Source organism: Ictalurus furcatus, chromosome 21 (assembly GCF_023375685.1).
Source record: "Ictalurus furcatus strain D&B chromosome 21, Billie_1.0, whole genome shotgun sequence".
In the NCBI taxonomy this organism is placed as follows: domain Eukaryota; kingdom Metazoa; phylum Chordata; class Actinopteri; order Siluriformes; family Ictaluridae; genus Ictalurus; species Ictalurus furcatus.
Genome location: NC_071275.1, coordinates 2,902,348 through 2,915,674, shown reverse-complemented (window position 1 = coordinate 2,915,674; position 13,327 = coordinate 2,902,348). Strand labels below are relative to the sequence as shown.

General features: G+C 39.1%; 1 protein-coding gene across 2 annotated transcripts; it reads right to left on the bottom strand.

The window, feature by feature from the left end:
• Positions 1 to 922: 922 nt before the first annotated feature.
• Positions 923 to 12,390, bottom strand: pmela (premelanosome protein a). Of its 2 annotated transcripts, none has more exons than XM_053652817.1 (12): positions 12,168 to 12,390; positions 9,721 to 9,816; positions 9,275 to 9,421; positions 8,214 to 8,354; positions 7,845 to 8,006; positions 6,109 to 6,414; positions 4,198 to 4,725; positions 3,672 to 3,818; positions 2,977 to 3,079; positions 2,510 to 2,712; positions 2,185 to 2,275; positions 923 to 1,849 (listed from the first exon to the last, which is right to left on the bottom strand). In XM_053652817.1, exons 1-12 carry the CDS (start codon positions 12,220 to 12,222, stop codon positions 1,696 to 1,698), a joined length of 2,133 nt encoding a protein of 710 aa, XP_053508792.1. In that variant the 5' UTR covers positions 12,223 to 12,390; the 3' UTR covers positions 923 to 1,695. The 2 variants fall into 2 exon arrangements, with proteins under 2 accessions (XP_053508792.1, XP_053508791.1); XM_053652816.1 differs by having other exon boundaries at positions 3,672 to 3,845; positions 12,168 to 12,389.
• Between the last annotated feature and the right edge of the window lie 937 nt (positions 12,391 to 13,327).

Below are 13,327 nucleotides of genomic sequence, written 5' to 3'. Positions count from 1 at the left end.
GCCTGAGGCAAGTGCATGAACTGCTGTTCACTGGCAGCTGAAATAGTGCCAGAGATGGCTGGAAATTGAGTCATCAGTGCCCCAATGTGTAGTGAGCCAGGGTCCTTAACAGGGCCCGAACTCTGTACACTCATGCACATGATATACTGATTCACAACCGAGGGAACTGACTGAGACTCACCCATTATCTATCATTTTAAAGTAATGCAAGTATAAGTAGGTAATGTAAGGCAGAGGTTCCCAAACTTTTCCAGGGCAAGGCCCCCCAAATGGCATTAACATTTGACTGAGGCCCCCCTTTTCCAAGATGTCTTTAAAACACATTAAAAATACAGACTTCTGAATATATCCCCCCTTTATTTATATTAATAATTACATCTTACATCTTTACATTACATTAGGAATTGATTTTGTGTGTGTGTGTGTGTGTGTGTGTGGTTGTCTGAGAGTGAGAAAAAGAAAACATACTAGTGGGAGGGATGGGCACACCAAAATGTTGAGGCCCCCCTGGCGCCCCCTGGCGGTCCCCAAGGAGGCCGCAGCCCCCACTTTGAAAACCACTGATGTAAGGTACCAACTGAAAACATACTGGTAAACAGCACTCAACAGTTAAACTCAACACGGCATTTATTTGAGCTAAAAAAATATAATAAAATAATTGCTGCACTCCATGATGTTCGTCTGGCTCTGCCACTAGGTAACTAGGTAATTGCTGCATCCACAGCCACTGCAACTAACACTCGCCCCCCAAAACCCCACCCTTCCCACCCCGCAAACCTCCCCCAAAACCCCACCCTTCCCACCCCCCCAAACCCTATTTATTCTAATTATGCTATGTCTATACTGGACAGATGGATTTCTATTTTAATGGTTGAAATGAAAATATGTAAAATTGCACAAGAATGACTGGAAGAAGTGTGAAGCACGCACGTCTTTATTGCAGGATAAGTCTTCAGTGATAGAGAAAAGCATAGCACCTTAAACGTAACAGATATGAACTACGTCATCATTACCAGCTAGGATTTGTGTTAGTCACAAATGATCTGTATCAGTTATTTAGCAAAACCATAAAGCAAAACAGTTACTGCATGAAGCCAGTTTTAATTAACACTGCTCGAGATACTGGACATCTCTGTGTTCTTTCAGCAATGTTTTTCTTACATTCAGTTCAAGTCAACAGCGATATATTCATTCAAAGAAATGCACCTAATCTATGTCTTTATTAATAATGTGTGTTAAGTGTATATTGGGGTCCTGCATAGTGGTACATAAAGTTTTAGTCAAATTATTGACTAGATTATTAAATTTCCTTCAGACGACAGTCATAACACAGTGTGGTGTGTGTGTGTGTGTGTGTGTGTGTGTGTGTGTGTGTGTATTAGCCATGCGGTGGTAATCAGTTAAGCCATAACATTTCTATATTCAAAACATTAACATAATTCCCTTGCATCATGTTCAGAAGAAGGCAGAATTTATTTAGCAGTGTTTTCACTCTCAAGATAAGGTCAGGATCATTTAGAAGACGACATAAAGACGGCCATCTTTTTCACCTGGGACAAACCTGGTGTTGCATTCGTGTCCCATAATTCTGGTCTTAATACTATTTTAAACCAATATAAACTTTAGCCAATAAATGGATTAAAGTTAAGTGTGTGTGTGAGCAGTGTGTGTGTGTGTGTGCGTGTGTGTGTGCGTTCACACCACTCTCCCCTGCAGCAGAGGGCGGCTCTCTGCAGTGCTCTGTCGGGTCAGGAAGTTCCACACTAACATTGGAACAGACTTAAAACTAGAAATACCCATGATGCCATCTGTCGAGTCCTGTTTGAGCGCCTGGTATGCACTCAGTCGCCTGTGAATGTGTGTGAATATTAAAGGGTTAAAATAATACACGATATAATTCAAATCATCTGTAGAACTAAAGGTTATCTAACAGAAAGTTAAGTGACTAACATTGTATTTTAGGAAACAGAAATGTAATAATAATAATAATAATAATAATAATAATAATAACCTTTTATATAGCTCCTTTATGAGTTTAACATTTTGTTAAAAGTGTTTTATAGTAAAACAATCCATGAAAAACAGAAAGATGTAGTTTGAGCTGTCGTTTATCAGTAATGATATTAGACGCAGTCTGATGAATATTGAGATTTAATCAGTTATAAAACAAACGAGGTGACTCACCTGTAAGTAAAAGCGATGGTGCCTACAGCACAGATGAGCACAAGAACGCCGAGTACCGCAGTGGCAGCCCCTGCTGTGGAGGAGCCTGAATCTACATGAATAAATGTACAGTATAAAACACACACATAGTGATATTAAAATTGTCTGGTTTAATCAGCATGTCAGATAAATAACTAATGATCTGCAAATCAAACTTATTAACAGGTTATTATTATTATGAGGAAGACAGCCTTCTATACCTTTGTCTGGTGTCTAAATACTTTTACTTTCATACATGTATATTTAAAATAAAAAATAAACGTATGTCTATGTTACTGATCCTTACCCACAGTGACACTGAGCCTCGCACTGGTTACAGCAAAACTGACATCATTAATCAGAGACACATTGACACAGAAAGTTCCAGAATCATTAAAGAAACGGCGGAGGATCATCTGGCACTCGGTCGGAGTCACGGCGTTACACTCCGTCTGCACAGGACTGATGCAGTCCGAGTCCATCACCATGGTACACACTTCACTCGGCAAGCTGAGGACATACAGGACACAAACAGGTCAAAATTTAGCACAGTATACACAATTCACGGCTCCATTTCATAAAAAGAAATAAATCTGGGGGTTTTGGTCTCTGTCCACTGGGCTAAGTTCTGCTTAAACAGTCTTTACTAGGAATATATATATATATATATATATATATATATATATATATATATATATATATATAGGTGCAGTTTTTGGTCCTAGGTGATGCACAAAAGATTGCTGAGTAGTACATGTGAAATATCTTCCTGACCTTCCCTGGCAGGTGACGGTGAGATCCACGGCGTTCTGCTCCACATTGGTGGCTGAAACTGCGACATTACTCATCTCCACAATCTCCACACTCTCAATTCCCTCTGAGGAAAGAACCACAGGCAAATAAACTTTACTACATTGTGCAATATATAAAATTACCTAGTATTTTTTTATTGCATTCAACTCAGCATTTTCTCAGAATTATTTGACGATACAGAAGGTACCGAATTGTCTAGGAATTGTTAAAACCTTTAATCTTCCAGTTAATCGTGCAAGAGTAACACATCTTATCTATGAGGAAAAATAAATATGCTTACATCCCCCCCATCTCATTTATTCATTCAGCATCAGTAACCACTTCATCCTGGGCAGGATTTTTTATTTATTTATTTTTTTGGCACAGTGGAATGAAACCAGAGAACCCGGAGAAAAACTGTAAATGGGGAGAACATGCAAAGCTCCACACAAATAGTAACCTGAGGTCAGGATCGAACCCAGGACCATGGAGCTATGGAGTGACATTACCATACCACCCTCTTAAATTAAAGCAAAATAAAATACAATACTATACAATACTTGTATATCATTTTAATACAAAGTAGCACATGGTATTTCTACATACTGCCCAATCCTATGTGGTTATATTGTTGTACCCCTATACGCTAGCATATATTTATGAGGAGTGGCACTTACGAACAACATCCAAAGTTGAGGAGAAAGAGCCGTAACGGTAAATCATGCAGTTTCCCTCTGCTGGAATTTCTGGAGCTTGTCGTTTTGCAATAATCAGAGTAGCTTGTGTTTCCGCTGTTCCTTCGGCAACGATCTCATTCTGTGTCACTGGAGATGTAGTGGGAATAACAACAACTACATAAACAGAATAAAGTCGTTAGCAAACAAAACTTTATCTTAATGGAATACAGTTTTGAAACTAATATCTATCGCCCACTTATGTAGTGGATAAATGATCATCACAGACAAAAACATGGACACATTTTCCTGTACCTCAAGAACAGAAAACCTGTTGATTCAAATGGTTATTGGAATTCGGTTGCACCATTTAAATACATAATTAAATACCATGAATGCAAAACTACAACCTTTAGAGAGACAGGCATGAGTGAGTCTCTTACTAAACCAATTATCGACGCAATTTACTGACAGCACCAACAAAAACCTGAAGTATTCCTTTAATGTACAAACAATAAGACATCCTCACCTGTAGCAGTGCCAGTTATTACAGCCGCTTCAGCTACGGCTTCATTTGGAGTAGCTTCATTTCCAGTTTCCACGATCTCACCCTCAATCGCTGGTACGATAGATGGCACTGTTTGAACAACTGTAGCATCTGTGGCCACGATATTAATTATAACATCAGCAGCAGGTGCTGATGTGTCTGTCTCTCCATTGGCAGCTGCTGCAGCTTCCAAAACTGTGGCTTCGGTGACAGCTGACTCGACTACACCCTCCTCAACAGGGGTGATAGATGCAGCAGCATCAATAACTGTAATGCCCTCTGTCTCTACAATACCATCTGGAACTGTTTCACCGGTGGCTGGAATATCAGAAACTTGATTTTCAGCAGCATTTACTGCCTCTTGATCATCAGCCGTAGCTGCAGCTACGTCGTTAGCCGCTGCTGGAACAGCAGAAGCTATGCTTTCTTGCTCGAGTACAGGCTGAGGAGAGGCTGCCAAGTTGGTGTTTTGTGCAGCTGGAGCTTCTGATGCCACTGTCACTGCTTGAGCTATGGATAAGGGCAAAGATAGTCATTTAATGAGGTCAATATAATTGATCATTCGGAGATAGTTTCATGTATTTGGTTAATTTCAGCAATGTCTGGATTGAGACTGATTACACAAATACGCTAACTGTACTTGGTACACAGGATTTAGACTTTGCAAAACTATGCCAGAAGATTTAAGATATCTGCATTATATTAGCCACATCTAAATATAACATAACTATACAAAACAGTGCAATCTAACATGGTGTCATAATAACTCAAGTGGACGAGTTGACTGAACTGAGGCCGCACAATATAATGCTGCATTCGAGGTGAAGTTGTAACTCCCATCTGCAACCAGTAAGAAACACCCTTTCAACTCGCAATTTTAACTCATCTTCGCATAGTCTTCTCAACTAACAGTTCCTTCCCTGTTTATGGACTGATGTCAAATCAATATTTGAACATTTGTGAACATTTTACAGGAGTTTATAGCAGTATTGGCTTTAGATCAGTTAATATACAGACACGGTGTTTGATTAAATCTATAACACTGACCATACTGATCACCGTTTTAAGAAGGTAATCATCAACGTTGAGTTATCACGCCTAGCTTGGTAGAGCTTGTTAGAGTTATCTTGTTGGTAAGATACTCGCTACTGTCTGCTGTTGTTCCTGCAGTGCAATTTCAGTCCATAATGCTGCATAAATGTTGGAAGTTCACTATAGTGGAACTGAACCAATGACCATTCAGGCCCGTAACTGTAAAAGTGTAGTTAAGGAAGCTTTTTATGAGCTGTACGTGCTCTGACAGAGCAGACAAAAGACACACTTTCATGGAGGCGTCCATGTTTTTATTTCACTTTGCGTGTTGAATGTCCCGAGGTCAGAAATGACATTGACTTGCAAATCGCTGCTTACAAAGTGTCATAAAAGCAGCAAAACATCCTGTCTGTAAAATGTAGATGTTTGTAAAACAAAAAGATTTGATGGCTAAAACTTGTCTGTGATGTAGATCAGATTTAACTGCAGTGATAGCTAGCTAATTTGCTTTAATCTAGTAAACTGTTTATCAGACAAGCAAGCTAAGTCACCGTTCATTTTTAAATGCTTTAGCTGTGCAGTCTCTAAGTCGATATTCATGGCACTTTTCTTCCTTCTGTGCCATAAGGGCTCAGATTGAACACACAGGACGTGATCAGTAGTAGGATGTGAATGGTATTTCTGACAGATACAATTGGTGTCATTTTAAGATCTTGTTTTTTTTTTGTTTTTTTTTTTAAACAAGAATGGACCACAAGTTAATTTTACTGTTATATACAACAATAAAAGCCTTATTTCTGGGTGGGTAAAACCAGTAGCCCCAGTCTTGTACAAGTACAACAATACCAGTGTTAAACTCACCTGCAGATACAGCCCCACCAGCCGTTGGATTTGGTACACAGCCATTTGGGATGGCAGCCATCAGCACAAACTGTGGCCTAAATGTGCCGGTTGAGAGGTATGTGTGTGTAACAGAGGGTTGACGAGAGATAAGCGTCCCGCTGTTGTCCCCAAAGTCCCAGGTAAAGGTCATGTCAGACCCACTGAGGTATTGGCTGGGGTCATGTACACCAACGTTGAAGGTTACAGGTCGATTCTGGATAAAGCTCTGGTCCGCCTGGTTAACATCACCAGTCTGGGACAGAGTCACTACGAATGGAATCTGATCTGAAGAAGGAACCAACAGAGAGTTTGGAGTTCTATGTATTCAGATGTATGAAATTCCTGTATCTGTACATACATTAGATTTACCTGTAACTTCCTTCTCATTATGATTAGCGCTACCTCCCCTCTCATTAATATAATCTCTAAGCTCTACTCATTGCATATGGCCATGCCTTGGAGTATAGAATCTTTGAAATGTAGGATCCTGACAATGGGAATATAATACCATGGTAATATACTGTAGGAAACTTGGAATATAGAACCCTGAGAACATAAGACAGCGTAGAACTCTGGGAATGGGAAAATAGGACACTGAGAATATAGGAGCATGGGATCATGGGAATGGGAAAATCAGGCCACCTATGAATATAGAACACCAGGACTGGTATGATAGGACCCTCCAAGCATAGAGCCATGGTATTAAAACCCTGGGAATGGGAATATAGGATCATTGGAACAAAGGAAACTGTGAATAGGAACCTGGTAATGAGAATATAAGACACTGGGAACATAGGACACGGTGAATAGGAACCTGGTAATGAGAATATAAGACACTGGGAACATAGGACACGGTGAATAGGAACCTGGTAATGAGAATATAAGACACTGGGAACATAGGACACGGTGAATAGGAACCTGGTAATGGGAATATAGGACACTCGGAGCATAGGACACGGTGAATAGGAACCTGGTAATGAGAATATAAGACACTGGGAACATAGGACACGGTGAATAGGAACCTGGTAATGAGAATATAAGACACTGGGAACATAGGACACGGTGAATAGGAACCTGGTAATGGGAATATAGGACACTCGGAGCATAGGACACGGTGAATAGGAACCTGGTAATGAGAATATAAGACACTGGGAACATAGGACACGGTGAATAGGAACCTGGTAATGAGAATATAAGACACTGGGAACATAGGACACGGTGAATAGGAACCTGGTAATGAGAATATAAGACACTGGGAACATAGGACACGGTGAATAGGAACCTGGTAATGGGAATATAGGACACTCGGAGCATAGGACACTGTGAATAGGAACCTGGTAATGAGAATATAAAACACTGGAACATAGGACACTGTGAATAGGAACCTGGTAATGGGAATATACGACACTGGTAATATATGACCTAGGGAACCTATAGGTCCATGGAAATGTAGGACTCTGGGAATGTGAATATAGGAATATAGGACTCAGGGAACATAAAATAATGGGAACATAAAGTTGTTTCCAACGTATCAATGACAAAACATAGGGCCCTATGGGTACATGGGGCAGTTTCCACATTTTCCATCATATAAATCCCACAATTGTGGTTCTAATTCTTGATCAAATCAGAGAAAGCTGCTACATTTAATACTACTAATAAAATGAAAATTCCATCTGTCCAGCATTATATCACACAAACACACACCCACACACCTGTGATAGAAAACTGTGTAGACGTGTATCCAAGAGGAATGAACCTGTCCTTTCCCCGGCAATGATAAATAACCACCTCCATGTTGTAAGAGCCAAGTGGCACATTGTCTGTTCCAATAGTGAGTGCAGAGGAAGGACCACCAGCCACCTGCCAATATCGACCTTCAGAGAGCAAAGAATGGATAACATAATAATGCATATGTCTTATGATGAAGCAATATAAACTGACGCCAGAGATATTAACCAATAATAAGCTGTACGCATGTGCCACTATTACAATAATTTCATTCCACAAATATGTTCAGCTCAACTGAAATGTTCATAAAATTCTTGAAGGGAAATGTAAAATTATGGATATCCTTGTCTTACCCCAAGTCTTCCACACAAAGATGAAGCGAGGTTTCTGGGCCATCGTTGTAGTGAATGGTGTACCATCAGGAAAAAACCCTGTCCATTCTTGGGAAGTGTTGAATTCTGGGTAAACATGTTCACCCTTTGTGTACTGGGTTCCTGAACGCAAATTTAAAAAACAACTATACTTTAACGGTAATCAGGAATTATGGCTAGATAGTGAGGCCAAGATTTTAGGCACTGCAGCAGTAAAGAATTAGGAATAATATCAATATTCTGATCATAAAAATACATTAATTTGCACGCAGTAGAAGTATACTATAGATATAATTTACCTACACAATATATTATATTTTTAATGTCCACAGTAATGAACACTATAGAAATCAACACAGTGTGTTTATTCAGTAATTGAGCAGGGTAATTTTTTTTTATTGTAAGTGCTACTTGAATTCTTTGTAAATATTATTTACAAAATTTGTGTGTCAGATTTTATGAAAATACTTATTTCAAAAGTATTTAGAAACTATTTAAATATCCATCCATCCACCTTCTATACCGCTTTATCCTTTTCAGGGTCACGGGGAACCTGGAGCCTATCCCAGGGAGCATGGGGCACGAGGCGGGGTACACCCTGGACAGGGTACCAATCCATCACAGGGCACACATTCACACACCCATTCATACACTACGGACAGTTTGGACATGCCAATCAACCTACCATGCATGTCTTTGGACTGGGGGAGGAAACCGGAGTACCCGGAGGAAACCCCCGCAGCACGGGGAGAACATGCAAACTCCGCACACACAGGGCCACGGTGGGAATCGAACCCCTGACCCTGGAGGTGTGAGGCGAACGTGCTAACCACTAAGCCACCGTGTGCCATTATTTAAATATTTGCCTCTTAATTGAATGGAGAAATGTACCATTAGTATACATTTGGATTAAATAAATAAATAAACAAACAAACAAACAAACAAACACCTTTAGCTGTTGAAAATGAAAGTGAGTTAAATGGCTCATTTTATGTCTCAGAAAAAGGGTTTAGCAAAAGACTTTATTTGCTGTAAGTCCTAACCGTTAACAGTGCAGTTTTGGCTCCACACCACTGTCCCGTTAGGAAGCACCGTCTGATTCCCAGGAGGAAGAACGTTAATAGTGAATGTCGTTTTGGCTCCCGTCAGGGTTGGGGCATCATTCTTCATGTCAAATGTTACCTGTCCACCTATAAGAAATATTTTTGTGATGATTTATGGCTGACATTAGCTATATTTAACTCAAATACGTTTCTGTCTTTCACATCATAATTAGATTTAAATAGTGGATAAATGATGATCAAAGATAATCAATATATCACCAGCGATAAGTTACAAATGGTCACAATGATGTATTCACAAGACCCAAATTTCACATATCCATTTAAAGATTCATTTACAGAACGTATATCAAATTTATGGAGTAGTATTCTAATACACTACGTAAAATATATAATTATATCAAATTATAATTCGCTGGGGCATGCACCTTTCCAGCAGTCCCTGTAACGGGAGTCACCATCTCTCCACACTGGGTACATTCGTGAATTCCATGAGCGGTAGCGGCTAAAATGGGTTCTGGCCCCTGAAAGAAAAATAATAAAGTGAGAAATTGCTGCAGTGAAATTGTGATGAGATATTAACCTTAAAATGCATTCTGAGCCAATGCCAGAACTTCATTTGCATATATTAATATTATATAGCATTCTACAGTATACATACAATATTACGTAGCATATTATATAGCGTTGTATACATGTATAGTATTATACAGTGTGCTATTTAGCAGTCTCTAATTCTATAGTATTATACAGTATATAATTCCTCAATTACAAAGGTCCGGTTAAGCAACTGACATGACTGATTGGTCGGCTACCTTTAAATTCTTAAACATTACTGATTAGTTTATGGCTATAAAATAGACCATTTGAAGTGGCCGTGTTTTTTTGTGTTTTTTCCACAGCAGTGCTTCACATTATTTCTTTTCACTAGAGCTATGACCTCTGAACAGATGAGACACACCTATTTTGAATTTGACATGGGGAGAATAAACGCAAAAATCTCTCTTTCCTTTTTTTTTTTTTTTTTAAATTCTGTTTTCCTCTTTGATTTTTTTTGAAACAAGTCATGTCAGTTAACAAATCAGAGCAAAGAGGATAAATTATATGGAAACTCAATGAAAATCTGTGAAAACTCCACCCTTAACATGTCTCAACCCCTGTAGCTACGCTCTAGTCCGGTGAGCTGCCTTCAGAATAATTATAGATATAAATGAATGTGAGTGTTTAAACTACAACAGCGGCAACAGCTGTGACAATGTTACACCGGATGGTTGCAACAGAAAAGCATTAGTCGAAGTCCAAATCCATCCATGCTTTGGGGATCGAGAGCATAATTCTACGATCCTGCTGTCTGCATGAGAAGGATGTCAGTACTCTCTCCTCTGTAAAGTAGAGCAACACTAGCAAATCATGGATGTCTGTGAGCTAATGTGTACAGAGGAAGGCAGTTAGTATCTCCTTCATGCACATTCAACTGTTAAAAAGTTCTAGAAGATTCAGTGGCAGAGCTGGACATGTCTTGGAGGAAGTATACATTAGCTCTCCGCAGCTAGTAGCTAGGGGATGGTGGGGAGGGACTGGCAATGGTTATAAACGATGAGTAAATGGTGTAAAAAAAGTAAATAAAAATAGGTGCAGTTAATGCTTATTATTTAGTTTCATGCATATAATTTGAGCTTAATGATAAATAAAGGCACTGCACATTTTGTTTGGGTCCAGAACCACCTTTTAAAAGCAATCCAATTCAAATAATGACAGATTGATGTGAATAAATCATGTTGTGCCTGACTATCTGAAGACGTAAACTAAAAGCAAAAGTGATATTTCTGAATAAAATTAATCCATACACATTACCAGATACAGAAAACCAGGTGTGCAAATAAACTGGAAGGATGGAGTATATTTTCATTTAGCTTTTAATCATCTTTCTTTAAGCATCAATAATTCAGATCTCAAGGCTCTTTTGCTTGAAAACAGCTTGAGTTCATGTTTGTGGTCACAGATACACAGAGCATTCTCGTGAGAAAGGGTGATCATTCAGACACTTCAGTAACTCAGACGAACCATAAAGATGAGAGAAGGGGAAGAGGGATGAAAGAAAAGCAAAACTTTGGGGGGGGGGGGGTTTAAACATGTTCCAGGCAGTGAGAGTCACATGTCTTGTCCAAACCTTTTCTATCCTTCTCATGTGATTCTCAGCTGAGTGTTTACTTTTGTAATCCCAACTTTAGGAATAACAGAAGGCCTTGTACAGCTGACATACCAGAATTGTGTGTGTGTGTGTGCATGTATAGGTGTGTGTGTGTGCGCTTGTGTAGGTATATGTGTGTGTGTGTGTGTGTGTGTGTCCACCCTCCTAGACCAGAGACTGCAAAATGTGCAAAATGTAAATGCGCATTTACTAAATCCTACCACACTTTATGGAATTTAATATCATCGCTGTCTATAATCTCAAAAAATATATATATCAGTGCAGATGTATAGAGTATTGCAACTGACACTATATAAATGACTAATATCAGTCTAATCAGTGAGATAATATTATATATATATATATACACACACACATACACACACACACACACACACTATAATAGCTTATCGGCAGCTACATGTTTGGGTTTATTTAATAAATATGGTAAAAATGACAGAAACGTAACTACTCATATTTCTTTCAATATTGACCACAGACTGAAAGAAAGAATACTGGATTCTTTTTCGCTCTTGTCCATTGCCTAACCTTTGTTCTGGAAACATGCAGTTTCATAATGTAAAGATTTGAAAATCTCAAAATAAAGTGTGTGTGTGTGTATATATATCTATAGATATATATATATATAGATTGATAGATAAATAGATAGATAAATATACTCACTTGTAATAGCAGCCAAAGAGAGGGTCAAACCCAAAACTATAAGAGCTGTTCTCATTCTCCAAGTCTTCCCCCACCCAACAGGTTCAATCCTCAACAATTCCTGAAACACAGCCCAAGTCAAGAACTTTGAGGAGTGCCAAACCTTTTTTAAATGAGCTTGAGCCTTTCTAATCGGCCCAAACTCCTGACTCTGACATCATGCACTGGATTAAAAAAGGAGGCTCCTCCCATGGCCCAAAGCACTTTTTCGAGAAAGATTCGGCTAATCGCAAATTTTATATCAGAAAAGCCTCTAAATCAATAGCAGGAGGTGTTAAGACTGGATTGAGACTGGACAAAGTTTGACTAGGGAATTAATTATGCAGTAAATAAGGATGAAAGGGCCTAGCAGGGATGGTGTAATTGGGGTGCCTGGATGAATAGTACATACAGTGAGGGGAAATAAGTATCTGGACACTTTTTGTTTTGTTATGTAATACAGAGGCTCTCAAACTGGGGGCTATGGCCCCCTGGGAGGTCGCCAGATGGCGTCAGGGAGGCCGTATAGAAATTCTAGAACATTATTAAAAAAATAATAATTTTACCTGTATGTAAGTCAGGACTGTCAACCTATGAACTATGAAGTACATAAAAATGAGAAATATTAATAAATGAAATAAATTATACACAGCACACTAAGACACACACCAAACAGAGACATCCGTTGATGTATAAGTGCACTGTTAGCCACAAAACCTAAGACTATTTCTAATGGATACATATTTAGATAGAGGACATAGTCTCTTAGCTGAGAAAGGTAATACAGAAGAGCCAAGCATGAAAATGCAACGTATAATGAATTCTCTAGTCTCAAAATTATTCAACCCCTTCATGGCAAGCATCTTTAGTACTTAGTAGAGCACTATTTTGCTGTTATGACCTGCTGCAAACAAGATGCATAGCTGGACACCAGCTTCTGGCAACGTTCCTGAGGAATCTTATCCTGTTCCTCATGAGCAATGGCCTCCAGTTCAGTAATATTCTTGGGTTTGCGTGCTGCAACCGCCTTCTTCAAATCCCACCAGAGATTTTCTATGGGGTTCAAGTCAGGTGACTGTGATGGCCCTGTAGAATCTTCCAGGACTTTCTGCAACCAAGCCTTGGTGGAATTTGAGGTATGC